This window comes from Dama dama, chromosome 19 (genome assembly GCF_033118175.1).
Source record: "Dama dama isolate Ldn47 chromosome 19, ASM3311817v1, whole genome shotgun sequence".
NCBI classification, from domain to species: Eukaryota; Metazoa; Chordata; class Mammalia; order Artiodactyla; family Cervidae; genus Dama; species Dama dama.
In genome coordinates, this window is record NC_083699.1 from 61714734 (window position 1) to 61736676 (window position 21943).

The 21943-nt window shown below is 43.4% G+C and overlaps 1 protein-coding gene across 1 annotated transcript in view; it reads left to right on the forward strand.

The window, feature by feature from the left end:
- EFHB (EF-hand domain family member B) overlaps nt 1–21686 on the forward strand; it is a 59356-nt gene extending 37670 nt beyond the window's left edge. The window contains exons 7-13 of the mRNA XM_061167953.1: nt 784–867; nt 1453–1520; nt 5008–5162; nt 12373–12580; nt 15050–15262; nt 17051–17232; nt 21454–21686. Coding sequence (XP_061023936.1) covers nt 784–867; nt 1453–1520; nt 5008–5162; nt 12373–12580; nt 15050–15262; nt 17051–17232; nt 21454–21627 — 1084 coding nt within the window. The 3' untranslated portion in view covers nt 21628–21686. The remainder of the gene's footprint in view (nt 1–783; nt 868–1452; nt 1521–5007; nt 5163–12372; nt 12581–15049; nt 15263–17050; nt 17233–21453) is intronic.
- The last annotated feature ends 257 nt before the right edge of the window (nt 21687–21943 follow it).

Genomic DNA, 21943 nt, shown 5'->3' on the forward strand with positions numbered 1-21943 from the left:
GAAAAGTTGGCTTAAGACTAAACATTCAGAAAACTAAGATCATGGCATCCAGTCCCATCACTTCATGGCAAATAGATGGGGACACAGTGGAAACAGTGAGAGGCTTTAATTTTGGGGGCTCCAAAATCACTGCAGATAGTGACTTTAGCCATGAAATTAAAAGATGCATGCTCCTTGGAAGAAAAGCTATGACCAACCTAGACAGCATATTAAAAAGCAGAGACACTACTTTGCCAACAAAGGTCTGTCTAGTCAAAGCTATGGTTTTTCCAATAGTCATGTATGGATGTGAGAGTTGGACTATAAAGAAAGCTGAGTGCCGAAGAATTGATGCTTTTGAACTGTGGTGTTGAAGACTCTTGAGAGTCTCTTGGACTGCAAGGAGATCCAACCAGTCAATGCTAAGGGAAATCAGTCCTGACTATTCATTGGAAGGAATGATGCTGAAGCTGAAACTCCAATACTTTGGCCATGTGATGCGAAAAAAGACCCTGATGCTGGGAAAGATTGAAGGTGGGAGGAGCAGGGGACGACAGAGGATGAGATGGTTGAATGGCATCACCGACTCCATGGACATGAGTTTGAGCAAGCTCCGGGAGTTGGTGATGGACAGGGAAGCCTGGTGTGCTGGAGTCCATGGGGTCGCAGAGTCAGACATGACTGAGTGACTGAAGTGAGCTGAACTGACCCAAATGATACTATGGTATTCTTCACTGTATGTATATTTGGTAGCCAAGAATACTTTGAGTAATATAAACACCTGACAATTTTCTAATTTTATAGGAAAAGAGGAGCTAAGATTGTATCCAAGAGAGTTGATGATTTCAAAGAAAAGTTTCAACATAGACTTGGGAGAGCTTTAGATCCGTAAGTTCATGAGTAACTTAAAATTGATAATGTTTTTGGATCAAATTTACAAAGTACTCCTGTCATAAATGTTGCTTTGTGTTCTATTAGAGTCTATCTATTAAAGAAGAATCATCATTTTGTGTTAATCAGAGAACCCTGTTAACCACCTAAGAGCTTGGGGTTCCAGGAAAGTACTGAGTCTCCAAAAGGGAGAGGGCATTTGGAAAAGAAAGAGGAAGAATTTTATGTAAAACTTTATTTCTAGGATCTCAGAAATTTAACTTATTGTGTTACATTTTCCTCTCCTCTCTCTCTATAGATAGAGTATGTTTGTATACATGGATACTTCCATAATTCTACTTTGGGACCATGTTCTGTTTTTTCTTTTTCCATTTGGGCCTTTTCACTGAAAGCCAGTGAAAGCATTCAGCCGTTGCTAATGTGAGTTGGAGATTAAAGATCTGTTGGAGAACTTCTGTTTGATCTTTATAGTTTGGTTATAGGAGAATATATAGGTGATTAAAAACGTATGGAAAACATATTTTAAATTCCAGGGATGCCATGTGGTGGGAATTTTCACTAAAGAAATTTTTTCTTTGATAGAATTGCGGAAACAATGAATGTTCCCCCAGACCACACATTTGGGGCTTGTCTCCGTCCTGAGGACTACGGTAAATATACAGTTTCTTTTAAAAAAGCAAACAAAGGTAAAATCCTGCCCCCCCCCCCCCCCCCCAAATCATGCAGTGAAGTTCACCATCTCCTTCTCTCAAAGCTTCCAATTTTAAAGGCTTAAAATATTATATTAACATTAATGAGAACAATTTGTAGCACAAGAAAGTAGCAACATTTTCATATTATATTTGAAACAGGTACAGTTTAAAGCCCTGGTAATGAATTCTTTAAGTGTAGTTAAGGCTTAGAATTTTATTTAGAATATAAATAAGGCCTATATTAAACAAGCAAAAGTGAACTGAAGCAACTTTTTAATGATTTCAAATATTGTACCAGGTCCTTGCACTCAAAATGTGGTTGCAGACAGGCAGTGTTGGTGTCCCTGCAAGGCTCTTAGAGAAGCAGACTCTTGGGTTCTACCCTCAGACCTCCCGAATCAGATACGGCATTTTCACAACATTCCCAGATGAACCGTAGGGGCATTCAGCTTCCAGAAAGCACTGTGCCACCATACACTGAAGAACCACTCTTCCCACCAGTTGATCAATGAACCAATCTACGAAGTAGCGGAAGAAACTTACCAGGATCTTGTCTTTGATGCTAAGTGATCAAGTAGCAACCTTCCCCAGGGAAAACTATTTGAAAGCTTATTAGGATTGAGCTGCGTATTAGTGGTTTTCAAAATATAGTCTGCAGTCTACCTGCATTATAATCCCATAGAATTATAGAGTTTATTAAATATGGGTTCCTGGGACCCATGCCCAGATAATTCTGATTCAGTAGGCTCTCATGTACACTAAATTTTAGGGACCTCCCAGGTGGCCCTCGTGGTAAAGAACCCATGTGCCAGTTCAGGAGACGGAAGAGACATGGGTTCGATCCCTGGAGGAGGGCATGGCAATCCACTCCAGTACTCTTGCTTGGAGAATCCCATGGACAGAGGAGCCTGGCGGGCTATGCAGCCCATAGCGTGGCAAAGAATCAGACACAGCTGAAATGACTTAGAACACACACTGAAAGGGTGTTAGCTAAAGTCTACTCACTAACAAATAAAATACTTATTTGCTAATGCAACATGATGTTCTAGAGCATCGTGAGTCACCATGTTAGGAGATCATACTTCTTTTTTAGATCAACTGTTATGTGTTTAATGGATGTCTGCCCATCTCAGAGGCTCTTCATACTCCTAGGAGTGGGTAAGAAGTGATTTAGGAAATCCATCAGTTAGTCTGAAAAACAAGTAGATAATCATGGTCAACTGCCTACTTGAGGGCAGTTTCATGCTGGTGGGTGCCCCAACTTGCTGTCTGTTGGATTCGTGGGGTCTTGTGCACAGTACATTGTTTTCCAGGTATTTATAGCATGAATCAATGAATCCAACACATAGTTTATCATGTTGATAATGAAACACAGACAAATTTTCTAATGCCCTCCTCCAGGGATGGAACCCATGTCTCTTCCATCTCCTGCATTAGCACGTGGGTTCAATGATTTGCCATGAGCTTCATAAGTATTCTCTCAGGGCCGGGCTGGAAGAGAGTGTCAGCCTGCATCTTACCCGCAGGCTGACCATTCAGTAGTTATTTTTGGATGTTAATGGAGCTGGAAGGCCTTTCAAGATAAAAAACAAAACCAACTCAACCAAGGGCCATCTTGTGGAAGAGCGGGGTGGGGGGGGTGGGGTGGTGGTGGCAAGGGTTCCTTATACAGAACAGCCCCCAGGGGGTTGACGGCAGGGGAAGAAATGTGGAGGGGAAGAGCAGCCATGCTTTGTCAGAAATCACCCTCACCCAACCACTTCGATTGCCTCTCAAAGAGCCTTACTCAGGTTTTGCCCACTTTAGGATGGTCTGATTGGACGTTGACTCCATTTCAGATGATCTCACTCAGAGCACTTGCCTTGTTCCTGGAACCAGCACTGGTTGTAGGCTTTTCACGCATACGAGTAAGGGTCTACCCTTAGAAAGAAGGCTTTTCTCAGAATATGCAGGATTAACTCCTGACTTTATAATAAACTTAGAGGTGCTACTAATACCTATTAAAAGAGACCCTTGAGAGACCCTAATAATATAGAGCCTTGCACAAAGTAGGTGTAAATATTAGTTTCTTTGAAGTGCAGGCAGATTTGCAATTTTTTCAGTTTTTAAGCATTGAAGTATAGTTGATTTAAAATGTATTAATTTCCGCTGTATAGCACAGTGATACAAATACGTGTGTATATATATATATATATATATATATATATATATATATTTAAAATTCTCCATTATCGTTTATCAAAGGGTATTGATCATACTTCCCTGTGCTATATAGTAGGACCTTGTTGTTTGTCCATCCTGTATATAATAGTTTGCATCTGCCAATCCCAATCCATCCCTCCCCACCTCCCCCTTGGGCAACTGCCAGTCCATTCTCTATGTTTGTGATTCTGTTTCATGGATAGGTTCTTTTGTGTCATATTTTAGACTCCTCATACATATGATATCAGATGGGGTTTGTCTTTCTCCTTCTGACTTACTTCACTTAGTATGATAATCTCTGGTTGCATCCATCAGTGTTGCAATTTAAATTAACCTACTCAGGATATCACAGCCAGTTGCCAGTTAAAGCAGGAAGGGTGGGGTATAGGCCACGGGGAAAAGAACAGAGGGAGAGGTTTCTTCTGGTGACATCCACCAAACTCTCACATCTGAAGCACTGTGGTCACCTCTGGTCTGATCTCTGTCACCATAAACATCCAAGAAATGGGGTCTAGAGGCAGTGTGCATATACTTTGTGTCATAATTCAACAAAGTTCCTTTAAGTCATGAAAGAAAAGTGAAAGCAAGTGTGGGGTCTGGGGGGCTGCAGCTGGTGGATTGGAGGGGTTGTTACTGGGGTTGTGGGTCAGGACTCAGTTAATGGACTGTGAATGGAGGCAGGTCTCCCGTGCTGGTCACAGTGTAGGGGAAGCAGGACAGAGAAATGGAGACTTGATGTGCAGAGTGAAGGCAGAATGGAAACTCACACTAGGAAGGAGTGGGGAACTCGTGTCCAGTTTCTTCAAGGTTTCCCAGAGGTCTAGTAGCCCTAAGGCACACAGAGTGACACCCCCCCCCCCCCCCCCCCATGGAATCAGCCCCAGCTTTCAGGTTCTCGGCCTTGTAGACAAATGTCTGCCTGTCTCTTTAGACAGGCAAGAGCTTTACTGTCTTAGGAGAGGACTTGATAGCTTGGTGGGCTCATGATTCTCTCATAAAATTCATTTATTCAGACTTTTTTTCATTGAACGGAGAAGTGGCATATAGCAGAAGTATTCATTTTCATCAATTACTGTGTTTTTTTTTTTTTTATACAAAAGGGTTTTCTGTCATGCTGCTTAATAGTCTTGGCATTAGGTTTTTTCATTCACAGAAGTTGCTAGGTCTCTCTCTCTTTTAGGATGTGAATAATAGTGACAGACTTTAAATTCAGATAAAAGACTTTTCTTTCCCTCTTCAATAGGAGTTGGTGATCTCATCCACAGAAGGCTTCCAGGGGAGTATCTCCGAGGCAAGGACAGACAGCGAGCCCTGGTAGCGGCAGTGCGGCATCACTTGAAGAAAGTTAACTACCAAAACTTTGACACTCTGCTAGCAGCCTTCAGGCACTATGACAAGGCCAGTAGTGAAGGGGAGATTTTTGGTCTATGCATGGGCTTACAGGTCCAGCGAGCTGGTGTAGAGCAGGATCAAATTTGCCGTACACCAGAAACTAACACAACATCGTAAATCAACTATTTACATGGGTGTGTAAAACTGTTTACTAAAACAGGTGGTGGTGGACTGGATTTGATCCTGGCTTTCCTGGTGGCTCAGATGGCAAAGAATCTGCCTGCAGTGTGGGAGACCCAGGTTCGATCCCTAGGTCAGGAAGATCCCCTGGAGAAAGGAATGGGCTCCCACTTCAGTATTTTTGCCGGGAGAATTCTATGGACAGAGGAGACCGGTGGACTACAGTCCATGAGATTGCAAAGAGTTGGACACAACTGAGTAACTAACACACACACACACACACACACACATATATTTATAGAACATAGTTCCCTGTGCTGTATTATAAGTCCTTGTTGTTTATCTACTTTCTATGTAGTAGTTTGTTAATCCCAAACTCCTAATTTGTCCCTCCCCCACCTCCTCTCCCCTTTGGTAGCCATAAGTGTGTTCTCTTTGTCTGTGAGTCTGTTTCTCTTTGGTGGATAAGCTCATTTGTGTTGTATTTTAGATTCCACACATAAGTGATATCATATTGTATTTATCTTTCTCTGCCTGACTTACTTTAGTTAGTATAATCATCTCTAGGTCCATCCATGTTGCTGCAAATGGCACTATGCCATTCTTTTTTTTATGGCTGAGTGGTATTGCATCGTATATACGCACCACATCTTCTTTATCCATTCCTCTGTTGATGGACATTTAGGTCATTTCCATGTCCTGGCTGTTGTAAATAGTGCGGTAGTGAACACTGGGGTACATGTTTCTTTTTGAATTAGAGTTTTCTCTGGTATATGCCCAGGAATGGGATTGCTAGAGTATATGCTTGTGCCCATGTATTTTAAGTATTGTCTGTGGCTGATTGTGCAATTACACATGCAGAGTAGTGCATCAGAAACTGAATGGACTTTTTGGCCCTTGTCAGGAAAAGTTTGCTGACCCCTGGAATTGATCTGTGTTGTCAAAATATGGTTCTTTAACCACCAGCATTGTTACTTGGGGATATATTAGAAATGTACCTTTTAAGGCCCACCTCACACCTACTGAATTAGGAACTTGGGATTGGGGTCTAGCGATTGTGTTCTAACAATCCTCAGTGATTCTGCTGTGTGTTCAGGTTTGAGAACCACTCTTATAGATCATTAAACTGGAGTGTGCTGGGAACCTGGGGGATGGACAGTCTTTGCCTCACTCTGAACTTGCACACATGGTACTGTCAGTCTGGTCTAAGTCAAGCTTAGAACACTTCTCCCCACGGGGGAGCAAGTGTGGTTTCAGTTTTTGAGAGAGCAAGGTCATTCCATTTTCAAGCTACTCTAAACATTTTATGCTTTGATCAAATCAGATCAATGTGAGGCTGTGTAATTACCTGACATCATTTTAGGCCATTGCAGGATTTACCAAGCTGCACTGCCTTTGGCTTGCACTTAGGAGTCCTACTACACAAATGTGAAATGTGGCAGACTTTTTATTAGTACTCCCATGCAGCTGTTATTTTCGTCACATACATCCTCCTTATAAGGAAACCCAGTCTTTCTAGAGCAAATAACCGTGCTTTGTCTAAATATCTGGTTCGTTCTTACCTCTTGTGCAGCATGAATCTTGTACTGATCGTACATAACTTTTTGACTTGGCCACCAGCAAGTGTACAGCCAACCCAGGGAAACACGTCTAGTTTGTGAACATGGTCTGACAGCATACATTCTGTGCACTCTTTTTGCTTCAGGTTTCATCTTATTTCATTCCAACTTCATTTTTCTCTTTGCCCTGATTTCCTCACTTTTTTTTTTTTTTTTTTGGCTCTCTTTATACTTATTTTTCTAGGCAGCCTCAAAACCATTTTAGAATGAGTCTAAAACAGACAAATAAAAGCTCATAAAGAAACCTGTGATGATGTAACACATCATCATCTTGACAGAAGAAAAGAAAGAACAGAATGATTTTAATTTATCTCAAAGGGAAAAGATGATATTCTTATCTCCCTTCTGATGTTGAGTACAGTTTTAGAAAAGTGACACTTCACACTTTTTATCTTATAAAAAAATCTTGATCACTCATTGGCTAATTCATTTTAAGCTCGTTCATTTTATTTTAGATTAGGGGGTCTGTATGTCTGTGATGTACTGATGAATAAAACATGGGTTAAATATCTCATCTAAGTTTATACTAATTATGTTGGGACAAATGCCAGTCATCAACAACATTTCTCACAAAGTCGTGTTTCTTTTTTTTTTAATTTTTTTCATTTATTTTTATTAGTTGGAGGCTAATATCTTTACAATATTGTAGTGGTTTTTGCCATACATTGACATGAATCAGCCATGGATTTACATGTGTTCCCCATCCCATCCCTCTGGGTCTTCCCAGTGCACCAGCCCTCAAAGTTGTGTTTAAAGAAAGTATTCAACTGTTTCTCTGATTTTTAATAAAGTCTGATTGCTATTTACAGGTAATTTGAAAAGTATTCTTTAGAATTAATTACATAAGTGAAAACAAGTATTTTATATTTTTAATTTTTATTGAAGTATAGTTGTTTTACAATGTTGTGTTAGTTTCTGCTGTATAGCAAAGCGAATCAGCTATTAATATAATATGTATATATATATCCCTTCTTTTTTGGATTTCTTTCCCATTTAGGTCACCACAAAGCACTGAGGAGAGTTCCCTGTGCTGTACAGTAGGTTCTCATTAGTTATCTATTTTATCCATGGTCTCAATGGTGTAAATGTGTCAATCTTAATCTCCCAATTTATCCCCCCTCTCCCCCTCTTGGTATTGATACGTTTGTCCTCTTTGTCTATATGTCTGCTTTGCAGATAAGTTCATCTGCACCATTTTTGTAGATTCCACATAAAATCGATATTATAGAGTATTTGTTTTTCTCTTTCTGACTTACTTCACTCTGTATGACATCTCTAGGTCCATCTGCATCTTTGTAAATAGCACTGTTTCATTTCTGAACAAGTATATTTTCAAATTTATTCAACTCCGAGTATCTACAGAGATGACACTGGAGAAATTCACACAGTAGTGATGTGACTAAGGAGACTAGCAGGATGCACAGTGCTCTCCTTTCTGAAAATTCTTCATTTCAGATGTAATTATAGGCAAGACGATCATCTTAATAGCTGTTGATTATCTTAGTGAACCACCAGGCACATTCCTTACGATAAAATTAAATTAAGCAGGGAGAAAATTACTGAGAATTATTTAATGCTGATATACCTTTTAAATAGTTAACTGTTAATACGTACAACATAGTGCTCAGGGTTCTTGAGGAGCTTTTTTCGGCAAGGATAATAAGATGGGGGTCTTCCTGGTACAGCTGTAGGATGGTTTTTGATTGTTTGAATCTTATACTGTTGAGTGCCCAGATTTAATTTAATTGAAAAGCAAAACAAAACAGAACAAATAAACTGTGATTTCCTAAATGAATCTTCTTGGCTTAGAGGATTAATTCTGTTATTTGCTGAACACTCATAGTGCATCAAATATTATTCCAGATAATGTGCAGGCTTTTTACTCAGGGAATGTAAAATCTAGAAGGGATAAAAAAGAAAAAGACTCATCATGTCCAAGAATGGTCACAGCAGCGTCTTAGATTTTCAAAATTCGTATGTGTAATTCCAACTCCTTTTATTCTAATTATCATCCAGGAAGTAGCTGATGTGGGAAGATTCCTTTTAGGGGACAGTTCCGTCAGTGACAACACTGGTGTACTCAGACGTGTGAGCCAGGAGCTGGGGAGGAAAGCTCAGTAACCAGGCGGCTGTGGGTGCCTGGGGGCAGGGAGGGCTCATTGAGGGCCTGGACTGACAGCTTATTGCTGAGGAGCCTCTGGGCTGTAAGTCGTGCCACCGCCAGGCTGAGGGCATGACTCAGATGCACTCCATGGCCACGCTTCTGTGACTGGAGCTGGCTCACTGGCCTGAACTCTCGACTCTGTAACTTGAAGATGTGTCAGCAGCGACAGGCGCCGCCAGCAGTTCTGGGAGGGGACACAGGTTCACCTTGTCAATGTGGCCGGAGCGTGGGGCAATGCCTCCTGCGCGGTGAGTCTCTCTCACCTCACCACGAGACAGACGGCGAGGCTGGAGGCAGGAGTCGCCAGTTCGGCCTGTGGTGGAGCCTCTGCTCAGGCCGGTGGCTTTACTTGGCGCCTGGTCTGATGGTAACTGTACTGCCATGTCTGGTGCAAGGATGGATCCCCGCAGTGACGGTGGCCCCCTGGGTGGTCCAGGCTCCCTCTGAAGCTTTATCCCAGCCATCCTTATTGGAGGATGGACCCTTATTATGGGCAGCTGTGTGAATTACTTGGATGGTTCACTCAGCAGCTGTGATTTGTTTCCACGGTTTTCTTTTTTAAAAATTTTTATTGGAGTAGAGTTGATTTATAATGTGTTAGTTTCAGGTGTCCAGCAAAGTGAATCAGTCATGCATACACATATGTCCACTTGTTTTTAGATTCTTTTCCACATAGACCATTTCAGAGGACTGAGTAGAGTTCCCTGTGCTATACAGTAGGTCTTTATTAGTTATCTATTTTATACATAGTAGTAAATGCAGGTTCAATCCCTGGGTCGGGAAGACCCCTGGAGGAGGGCATAGCAACCCCCTCCAGTATTCTTGCCTGGAGAACCCCATGGACAGTGGAGCCTGGTGGGCTGCAGTCCACAGGGTCACAATGAGTCAGACACCACAGAAGTGACTTAGCACACGCAGAGTGTGTACATGGCATTCTCAGTCCCCAGCTTATCGCTGTGCCTCCATCCCCTGGTAACCATGTTTGTTTTCTACATCCATGACTCTACTTCTGCTTTGCAAATAAGTTCATTTGGACCTCCTGCTTTTTTTTAGATTTCACATGTAAGTGATGTCATACGATATTTGTCTTTCTGTGTCTGATTCACTTCACTCAGTATGACAGTCTCTAGGTCCATCCCTGTTGCTGCAAATATAGCATTATTTTGCTCTTTTTTGTTGCTGAGTAATATTCCACTGAATATATGTACCACAGCTTCTTTATCCATTCCTCTGTTTATCCACCTATCTGATGCGAAAAGAGGCGTCTTTAATCTTCCAATCAGTAGTTTTCCATGTGGCAACGAGAGTGACAGGCCACTGGCAACAATCCAAGAGTCAGTAAAAATATACAGGTTCATCAAGGGGAGTGCTGGCTGGAACCATGAAAATAAACAAGTTCCACCCACTGAGGAGAGTGACTGCTTGTTTTGGTCCTTCATAGCTCTCACTGAGGTTGAAAGCCACAGCAGACCAGTGAGGACCCTGGGCTTCAAGTTCGTGAAACCGATATTCATAGAGACTTGCTGTTCAAAGGGGTCATGAGGCTTGTGAGGCCCCAAAGGTCCTAGCTTGTCTCCATGTGGCTTCTGGTCAGAAGTGCGGGAATATTCCCCAGACGGGTATGGAGAGCAGCAACACAATTATACATCCAGCAGTGGAAGCCACAGAAATAATACACTGTGAACCTTCCTTCTCTACTTTGAGCAAACCCTGCCCAAGCCCCACCAGCGGATTCCTGACATCTCTGCTAGTTACAGACTGAGTGGGATGGCAGCTTTGGCACCCACAGCCTATGAAGCCAGAGCAGTTTGAGTCCCAGCCTCCCGAAGTTGCACAGATACCTGCGGCCTGTAGTCCCCCTGGGGACAAGGGGACTTTGGCTTGCACCTAGTCAACGTCCTCCTTAGAACAGCTGGGTTTTGTGTGTGGGGGAGGGAGAAATAAAGGATGCAGAGGCAGAAGTGGCTCTGTCCCTGGTGAGTAAGAAGCATTTATTTTCATTATTGCCACCATCTATTTTAGTTTGGGGGACCCTTGATTCAACAGCCATCCCCCTCATCCCCCATTGCTTTTCTGTTAGGACTGTAGGGTCTGCATTTTTTGTTGACTTGGGCATGCAGCAGAGAATTTCATAAAGCAGTCTGCTTTATCCAGGACATTGCAGCTCCCTGCTAAGATAATATATTTTACATTCTAATTGTGTTTCAACAGGAGGGTTAGGAATGTTCTGCAGGCCTGTGGGTCTGGCTGCAGGAATTTATCTAGAATTCATCTGGAATTCATGGGTCAGTTTCTCATTTTCCAAGGGATTGCCTTTGTCAGCGTTGTGACTCCAACTCTGGGCCTAGGAGCCGAATACTAGCCAGTGAGTCATTCATGGTTTCCTTTGGGAGTTTATCTGTCTCAGGGAAGTCTCTCTAGAGGGCAAAGCTCCTTTGTGGCAGCTGGCAGGGAGGCTTGGACCTTTCACAGTCAGCTTGGGTGGATTTAAGGTGGGCTTGACAGGCTGCAGCAGGGCTGAGTGGCAAGACGTCTGCTCTGGCCATTCCTCCTTAACAAGCATTCTGTGCTCCAGGTCCTCACCCCTCCAAGTGAATCAGCCAGTTCTGTCCACAGCCTTTCTAAATTTCCCTTTCCTGCTTTGCAGCTCACCTTAAGTGCTTCTGTCTTTAACTGTTGCCTGAAATGGTGGAAACTTCCCCTCTTGCTCAGGGGAGTGTTAACAGCTAGAGTGTAGCTGGATCTTAGATCCTTGACCAGGAATTGAACCCATATTCCCTTCAGAGGAAGAAGCGTGGAGTCTTAACTGCTCACTGTACCACCAGGGAGTTCTCCAGAGGCAGCTGTCTTTGAACCCACCTCTCTGTGCTCGGCCTGCAGTCACTTCCCACTTTCTCCTCTTTATCAGGCAGTGGCGTGGAGGACCATAGGCTGCCCAGTTGGAACACCAGAGGTTTTCAAAGCTTTGGAAGCATGGAAAGTTGTAGGAAGTTGTGGGAAGTATACAATGCTGGTCAAATGAAATGTCAAGCATGGATCATGCTTGGGCCTGTTCCACCAGAGTGTAGGCAGCACGATTTAAAGACAAAGATACTAAAACGAACAAAGTGTTGAAATTACTGGGTATGTATCAGATGGACACAATGAGGACCAATCTCGCTTAAAGTTTGACTCTTCTTACGTGAAAAATAAGACAGATTCTTGGAATTTATGTGACAGACTTTTTTTTTCTCTCAAGGGAAATAACAGATGTTGCCCACTCTGCTCTTGAAGACAATGCTCATGTCACCTTTTCTTGCTTTGTGTCTAACAGAAGGGAGATGGGGTGATAGACAAAGCTGAGCTTCAGGAAGCGTGTGACCAGGCCAGCTTGCACTTAGACGAGAATCTCCTGGACCAGCTATTTGAATACTGTGATGTGGATAATGATGGGCTGATTAACTACCTCGAATTTGCGAATTTTCTTACCTGGAAAGATAAAACCCCCCTTAAAGAGTATGAAGAGAGGGTCCTCATTAAAGGTATTTAATTTTTGAAGGTTTGCTAACTTCTTAAATGTACTTTCATGTTTTCTTTGTCCTGGGAGTTCAACTCTTGTCAACTTTAATATTATGTATTTAGAAATATGCACATATATACATATTTATTTTCTTTTTCATGCATAGAATATCTGTGGAAGGACAGGAAAGAATTTGATAATATTTATTATTTCTGGGGAGGTGAGGTAGGGATAGGTTGCTAAGGGACAGTCTATGTTTTGGTATCTCTTGAGTTTGGAATGATATATTACTTACTCAAAACAGTTATGAGCAAAGCAATTTACACAGAAGCCCAAAATATGAAAGAGAGTTCCTAAGAAAGATGTTTGAAAACCATATTCTTAGAGAAATTAGCTTCCTTTTCCTGGAAAAGTCAATTGTAAAATAGAACTTGATCTTTTACATTTTTAAAGAAAAGGACAACCATAATCTTGACTTTATTCAAATATTTTCATGTTTACCCATTATCTTCCTGTGTCACTAACCACATATAGATATGCATATATACATATGTAGAAATACATGTGTGCATGTGTGTATGGAAATACTTTAAAATAGCTAAAATCACAGTGAATGTACCATTTTTATTTGGCTTAAAAAAAACTTAGGTCTCAAATTTCTATGGAACAAAGAGATACTTGCACGATTTCTGTAAACTTCATTTTCAGTTCCTTCACACTGATGTATTGTAAATTACTAAACCATTTCCTCACTCTCTAGAACTTAGGTTATTTCCAGATATTTCAAGAGTAATATGAGTGACCGTCTAACGATTATCATCTTTCAGAAAGCTTTCTGTTTCTAATTATATCTCATTTCTTTTCTTTAATATCTCATTTCTTAAGAATATCATTTTTGTCCCAGAAGTAACTGTTTTCATTTTGCCTTTTTCAATGATTGTACCAATTTGCAGTTTTATCAGTCAAGACTGTGAGAAGGTTTTACTCCAATCTAGTTACCATTGAGTGTTATTTCAAACATTCTGGTAATTTAGTTGTTATATAATGATACCTCATTTGCTTTAATTTTCAAGTCTGGATTATTAGAGATGATTACCTTTTAAAAGGTTGTTTGCATTTTTATCTCCTCTTGGAATATCTCTCCCTTTAAAAAGTTTTCACTTTTATTCCTGCAAAACCAATGCCACATTTTGGGCTTTATTGAGGATGGGCGCCCTTACCAGTTTCTGGGATGGCTTTTCTACTCTATCCACTAGAAGGAGAGCAGGAAGATCGTTTTTTACCTAATGAAGCTTCTTATAGAAAACAGCTCTACCCTAATCCTCTCAGAAATAAGCAGAGGGTGACAGTATTCTTCTTGGCACAACTCATGAAGTAGTATGGAAAGCAGAAGCCTGTTTTCAAACCAGATGGTTCTTCAAATTGTTCCTGGTTTTGCGGTCCTGACTTCAGCAGCCCTTTTCAGTTTTGGGGTTTTTCCTCTTTCCTTTTCTTCTAAGGTGGGTCAGTTAGCAGGAGCTTAGGAATGGTCTGTCCCAGTGTTGTCGGCTAGAGAAAAGGGGCTGGGTTCTTCAAGGAGCTGGCTTTCTGGAAGTTTTCTAAAACCTTTTTCACCCTTGTTCCGGATTTCTGCCTTTAGGAGGAGGGGCGCACGGAGGGTATTAAAGGATCTGGGACCCTAGGCCTGACGCTTTCCAGGCCGCGGCCGCAGGAGCTGAGGGAGGGGCGGGGCTCAGGTGTCTTCCGGTCCCGGCGGACGCCCGGCACCGCCCGCCTTCGCTCCCGCCCCTCGGCTCCCAGCGCGGGCGGCCGCGCGCCCCCTAGCGCAGGCGGCGCACTTCCGGTGCGGGAGACTCTGCGGCAGGACTGAGTCCTCGGCCGCGCCGCTGCCTGCGCGAAGCGCGGCTGCGGAGGAGGGCCAAGCCTAAGCAAGGCAGCCGCGCCTCAGGCTTTTTGTACGCTGACTTGGAGGGGGCTATTTATAGAACTGGGCGCGCCCAGCGAGTTCTCCTCACTTCTCCAAATGTTGCAGTGCGTGGCGCTCCCCCGCCGCGATCCAGGGCTTGTGTGGCGTTTGTAACTCCAAATACATCTTCTCTTACCTTTCCCAGGGCATAGTCCTAGCAACAGCTCTGGTAGTCCTGTATTCAAGTCAAATATGAAAATAAGCTCCAATTTTAAAAGAGAAGAAAGAAAAAACAAGTTTTCTGTTTTCTTTTGGTGTTTCAGACTGAAAAGCTTTATTCTAGAGTGAAATGAGCAGAGTGGTGACTAGAAATAGTAGACGTTGTTCCCATTTCCTGGTGTATGAACTTGGGCTTCCGCAGTGAGTTCTGGTGTCAGTGACGTGTCTGCACCAGCTCAGGCTCCCGTTCCACCAGCAAGAAAAGACCAGCTGCGAAAACTCACCTTGCTACAGGGCGAGCTCTGGGGTGTAACTTTGTCCTGTACTTCCCACCCCCCCCACCCCCATTTCCCTCTTTGTTTGAAGGTAGAAAACCGGATTGTGCAAACCCTGATGAGGCTAATGTAGAAGAATCTGAACCAGCTCTCCTGTTAAAGCCTGAAGATATTGTCTTAAAAGAACCAGGGAGCTCAGAAAAGACTCTGCGGACACTTCTGAGGCCAAGGGATAAAGTTTCTAATCACTACAAGACGACTTCTTCCGAGATCAGTGCGGTTGTAGGCGCTGTTCCTTCTACTTGTAAGTTTGTCACCTTATATGCTGAGCTTTAAAAGGAGCAGCAAACGCAGAAGGGGAGTGCCCTTGTATTGTACCCAGCCTCCATTAGACTCTTAACTTTCTCAAAGCCTAGGACCTTTCCTTCAACCTTGTTTTCTAAGCAGCCAGGGGGGCTTACTTGATATAGGCTGAATTGAGCTAGTGTTCATGGTGACCCAAGTAAAATGATTCTCTCTGTGTTAATGAAATTGAAACCATTATAGCTCAGAAGCCCAAATGTTAGATATTGTCATAATTCAGAATTCACCATGTGGTAGGAGACTCCTTTTGGCTGCACCATGAAGCATTTGGGATCTTAGTTTCCCGACTAGGGATCAAACTGATGCCCCCTGCATTGAGAGCCTGGAGTTTTAACCCCTGGACCACCAGGGAAGTCCCAAGTGGTAGGAGACTTAAATCAAGTGATTCTTAGCTAGAAACAGATTTTCCCTCAAATATTTGAGGAGCTGTTAGAGAAGAGTGCCTTCAGTTTCATTCTCCATCTGTTAGTCTGCTAGAGCTGTTGCAACAAATACCACAAACTGAATGGTTAAACGGAAATTGATCATCTCTTTTTTGGATTTCCTTCCTATTTGGGTCACCACTCAGATTCACTTTGCTGTTGCAGTAGAAACTAACAGAGCATTGTAAAGCAACTGTATTGCAATAAAAATTAAAATAAATAAAATTAAAAAAAAAGAAAAAAGAAATTGATGATTCCACGATGGCTGGAAGTCCGAGATCAGGGTGTTGGCAGGCTGGCTTCCTTCTGAGGCTGTGAGGGGGCCTTTTCCTCAGGCCCATCCTGGCTTCTGGGTGTTTGTTGGCAGTCTTTGGTGCTGCCCGCTTTCTGCTGCATCAGCCCGATCTCTGCTTTCATCTTCATGTGGTTTTCTCCCGTGTGAGTGTCCATGCCCCCGCGTCCACTTTTTATAAGAACTCCAGGCGTATTGGACTAAGGGTCCATCCTTCTCCAGTATGACCACATTTTAATTATTCCTGCAATGACCCTATTTCCAAATAAGGCCACCTCTTGAGGTACTAGGGTTAGGACTTCAACATAAGAGTCTGGGGAGGATACAATTCAACTCATAGACCCCAAAATCTCAGTACCAATCATGATGAATGCTGGTTATTTAGAAAGGCTCTTTTATGTTGGTCAAGATCCCTTTTTTGGAGTAAGGCCATGATTAAGGATTTACATGTTTTTCTTTACTGAATTTCATAGACACACTTTATATTCTGTTGTGATGAGATCTTGCTGTTCTCTGTGGAATAGTCCTGTCCAACAGAAATACAGTCGTCGTCATATGTATTTAAAATTTTTAGTAGTCACATTAAGAAGAAGAAACAAGTACAATTAACTTGGATAGTATATTGGGAATTCCCTGGCAGTCCAGTGGCTAGGACTCCTTGCTTTCACAGCTGTGGCCCAGATTCAGTACCTGGTTAGGGAACTAAGATCCCGAGAGCCACATGGAGCAGCCAGAAGTTTTCTTTTAAATAGTACATGTTTGTACTATTGTATGTATATATAATACACAATATGTATCTCCAAAGCATCGTCATCTCAACAAGGAATCAATATAAGATGACTAATTAAATGTTTCACATTCTTTCTTTGGGTACTAACTAGATCTTTGAAATTGTGTATACCACACTCACAGCACATCTCAGTTTGGACTGGCCACATTTCTAGTGCTCAGTGGCCCTGTGGCTGGCAGCTGCTATGTTTAGAATGTCTGTTTTTCCCCTTGATTGATGTCCTAGGTTACCCCACGTATGGGGTTCCAACCATTCGGTCCGATATTCCTGCCCCCCAAATTCGCCGAGTCAGCGACAGGACCAGTTATGGTGAGGAGGGAAATGCCTACGCACTGCTGCATCCTACCATCTTTGCCCAGAAAGGGGTGTTTGAAAGGGACTTCTTCAAGACCAGATCCAAACAAGAGGTACCGCATGGGATCTCAAAAGTGTTGAAAGAAAGGCCAACTTCACATTGGCACACAAAGATGGAAAGGTTATTTACTTGAGCTCTTACATTACAGAAGTAATCCGGAGCCCCTCACATTAGGATTCCCGAGGATCATGTGCAATTTGGTTGTGATATTTGGTACAGTTCTTCAAGTAGAACTTACTCTGATAAGAGGCATTTCACTCATGTCATATATTCACCATGACCTATGCTAAAAAGAAAAATGTTTTCCTAACATTCAACACTCTTCTTTGCTGAGTAAAAGCAAAGAGGCTCAGGACTTCCCTGGTGGCCCAGTGGTTAAGAATCTGCCTGCCAATGCAGGGGACATGGATTCGATCCCCAGTGGGGAGAGTCCACATGCCAGGAGGCATCTAAGCCCTCACACTGCAGCTACCGCATGTGCTCTGGAGCCCACGCTCCATGACGAGAGAAGCCCCCGCAGTCAGAAGCCCCCACTGCGACTGGAGAGAAGACCTGCTCATCACACCTGGAGAAAGCCCGCATGCAGCAGCGAAGACCCAGCGCAGCTGAAGATAATTTTTTTATAAAAGCAAAGATGCTCAGTCCCTTCCTGTGGTCTTCCCAAAAACCACAGAGTACGTGTGAGGAGGGCCCCTCTGCCTTCTCTGTGAGCTGTTGTCTCAGGTGATGGCAGCGAGCCCTGATGTAAAATGTTCTGCCCTGTTTTCATGTGTCAGCCCCACATGTGTCTCATTTTTTTCACTTGGAAAACTCGGTCGTCACACCCCAGGTGATTTTATTCCTATGTTGTGTTTCAAGCAGGTGCAACCGGCTAGGCCAGAATAGCCGCTGGGGTTCTGAGGGCCGAGAAGTAATAGCAGGTCTGGGTCAGAGCAGCCCGTCTGGATCTGCCATTGTGGAAGGCAAGTTGTGATCTAGGGAGCAAGTCCTTTTTTGAGCTCTCAGATCCAGAGCTGGGAATGATGTGAACAGACCTAGGATGCTTTCCAGGACTTCAGACGAAGGGTCCCTCACTTACAAACTTGCAGACTTAGTCACAGATTCATTGCAGTGATTCATCCCTACTGCATGGGGTTGGGCAGAAAGACAGAGGACGATGCCTGCTGGCTGGTCCCAAAGAAGGGACCCTTGATCCATCACAGAGCGGGTGGAGAGGAGACACCCCCAGACTGTATTTTTCTCTTCCCTCAGTCACTCTAAAGGGCCTATGAAATAGGCTGTTAGGGCTGATAAAAGAAATTAAAATCTCCTGCTTGTTTCCTGATGCTTAAAATTCTTTTAACTAAAAAAAACCAAAAATTCTTTTAACCAGTAAGTCATTGTTTATCTCATGATTCTGGGTAGAAAGAACCCAGAGGCTTGCACATATAGTATTCCAACCAAATGATATTCTAGAAAAGGCAAAGCCATGGAGACAGAAGACCAGTGTGCCAGAGGCTTGGAGGGAAGATGGGGGATAAATAGCTGTAGCACAGAGGATCTCTAAGGCCGTGAAACCGTCCTGTATGATACCATAACGGTGTGTGCTAAATCGCTTCAGCCGTGTCCGACTCTGCGACTCTATGCACTGCTGTTCGCCAGACTCCTCTGTCCATGAGATTCTCCAAGCAAGATACCGGAGTGGGTTCCCATTCCCTTCTCCAGGGGATCTTCAGGACCCAGGGATCGAACTCTTGCCTCTTACGTCTCCTGCATTGGCTGGCGAGTTCTTTACACTACCGCCACCTAATGGTGGATACACATCATTATACATTTGTCAAAATCCATAGGTTATGCAACACAGAGAGTGAACCTTAACATGAACTGTGGACTTCAGTTAATAATACTGTTTCAATCCTGGCTCATTGCTTGTAACAGATATACTACACTTAATGCAACGTTTCTGGTGGTCCAGTGGTTAAGACTCTGCACTTTCAATGCACCAGGGGTTTGATCTCTGGGAAATAAAATCCCACATGTCGTGTGGCACAGCCAAAAAAAGAAAGATATTAAAAGGGGCTTACCTAGTGTTCCAGTAGTTAAGAATCCACCTGCCAATGCAGGGGACAGGGATTCGATTCCTGGTTCAGGAAGATCCCACATGTGGTGAGCAGCTGAGCCCAAGGGCTACGACTACTGAGCCTGTGCCCCGGAGCCTGAGCCACGTTACTGAGCCTGTGCCCTGGAGCCTGAGAGCCATGGCTACTGAGCCTGCGCCCCAGAGCCTCGACCATGGCTACTGAGCCTGTGCCCCGGAGGCTGGGGCTGCACCTACTGGACTCAGGTGTCACAGCTACTGACAGGGCTACGCGCCCTGCAGCCCGAGCGCCACCACAAGAGAGATCCCCTCACTGAAAAGCCAGCACACCGCAAGCAGAGAAAGCCCTTGCACAGCAACGAAGACCCAGCACGGCCGCAAATAAACTTTTAAAAAGAATTAGTAATAAGGGAAATGGGGGTGCAAGTGATAGAGCATATGGGAGCTCTCTGTAATTTCTGCTCAGTCTTTCTAGAAACCTAAAACTGCTCTAAGAAAAGTTTATTAAAAAAAAAAAGGACCTTGAGGCCTGGTTGGAGGACATCACCCTGAGAATAGATGTGTGTGCTGAGTCACTCAGCTCAGTCGTGTCTGACTCTTTGTGACCCCGTGGACTGTAGCCTGCCAGACTCCTGTGTCCATGGGATTCTCCAGGCAAGAATGCTGGGGCCAGTTGCCATTTCCTTCTCCAGGGGATCTTCCCCGACTCAGGGATTGAACCTGAGTCTCCCGCATCTCCTGCATGGGCAGGCAGACTCTACCACTAGCGCCACCTGGGAACCCCTTAGAATGGATGGGTTTCTGTTTCTGTTAGCTAGTCAATACACAGGATGGAGTAGAAATGCCTCCCAAGGAGCAGGGGAGGAAGCCGGGGAGGAGACCTGGAATGCCCAAGACCCCCTCCTGGGTGCACTCTGCAGGGACATGCTCTCCCCGATGCTGGGTGGGAAGAGAAGCTTGTGCCCAGCCTTGAGTCACCTCTGCTGTAGCTGCCGCTGCCGGCAGCCCTGCTCTTCTGAATCTCGAGTGTGGTTGATTTTACTGCTAGTTTCCCACAAGACACATCACGTCCAGGGGACCTTTTGGTTGTTAGGGTTCCGTTCAGGAGGTGTGTTCGGCAGCTGTGCCACTTCTTTGGTTTTGCTGTTCACTGTCTAACCGCTCTTTCCGTTTCCTTCTTTGCTTTCCTCCTGTTGACTTTATAGTAAATGCTTTTCCTCTTTTGGTTTCATTTTCCCCCCAAATCTTTTCTCCTCTCTACTCATCCTAATGTTTCTTCCCACTACTTGTTCTTCTCTCTCCCTTCTTTATTTTCCCTGGGACATATAAACCGTGTTTCTCCCCCTCCCTTCTCTCTTTTACTATTTATCACTGCAGAGAGATGACTAATAAAGTTTGCTGGTTTTCAGCTTACTCAGGTTTTTTTTTGGCCATGCTCCGTGGCTTGTGGGATCTTAGTCCCCAGACCAGGGATGGAACCCAGGCCTGAGTCCTAACCACTGGGCTGCCAGGGAGCTCCAACTTGCTCAGCTGAGTCCGCTCACTTGCTCAAGCTTACACTGTCTCTCTGACATTTGCATACCCACAAGTATCGTTAAAGTTTACAGCAGGCCAGTTAGAGATGTTTCATAAATGTTATTTTAAAGAAGAGAAACTAACATGCTAGGGGTTTAGATAACACACATAAGGGGTCACCGGAATAGAAGTCAAATCTAGTGAGGCTGCCATCTTTAACTCTTTTACTCTTTCTCCTTGAATTTGGCTGTCTCTCTTTATTTAAAATTTTTTAAATTTATTTTTTATTTATCTATTTTTCCCTGTGGATCGAACCCACACCCCCTGCATTGGAAGATCAGAGTCTTAACCACTGGGATGCCAGAGAAGTCCCTGGCTGCCTCCTTTTAATCAGAAACACTTAGAGTCAAAAGGAGCTTTGTGTATTGGCTAGTACAGCTGAACACTCTCATATTCATTCACGTTTACAAAATGATTCCTGAACTGAGAGGCCTGGAATTTTGGTATGTGCTTATTATAGGCAATAAGTGCACACACAGACACATATCCACACACACATCCACACACTTTTTAAGGGATAAACGTCCATAGTCTTAGATATTACAAAGATATTTTAAAAAATACAGACTAAAATACCCATAAATCTTGGTCTGACTTCAATGTTTCTTACCCCCCCGCCAGATTTCAGAGATATTATGTAACATTGGTGTCAAGCTTTCTGAGGATGAATTTGAAAATGTATGGAATCTTGCATCAAAAAAACACCACAGAGGAGAAGTTTGTGTTGAGAGCATCAGAAATGTTCTGGATGAGTTAAAACATGCAGACCGAACCAAGTGCAAAACGGCCACATGATCTTTGTGGAGTTCATTCATTTAAATCGAAGAATTGCTAAATCTGTGTTCACCTAATATGTTCAGTCCATTCTGGTTTTAGATATTATAATTCAGCAATCACTGTGGTAGGGCTCATATGCCTGGATGCATTGCTAATAAATTCGATTTTGAATTTTAAAGCTTATTTTCTTGTTTCCTATAAAGCACCAAAGAACTTGACAAGCACTAGGAGTTAACCTTTAACGCACCCAAGGTGTAGCTCAGAATATATTGGAAGTTTGTCCATGTTTAGTATGCTTAAGAATTCTCAGCATTTTAGTGGGTGGTCTGAGATT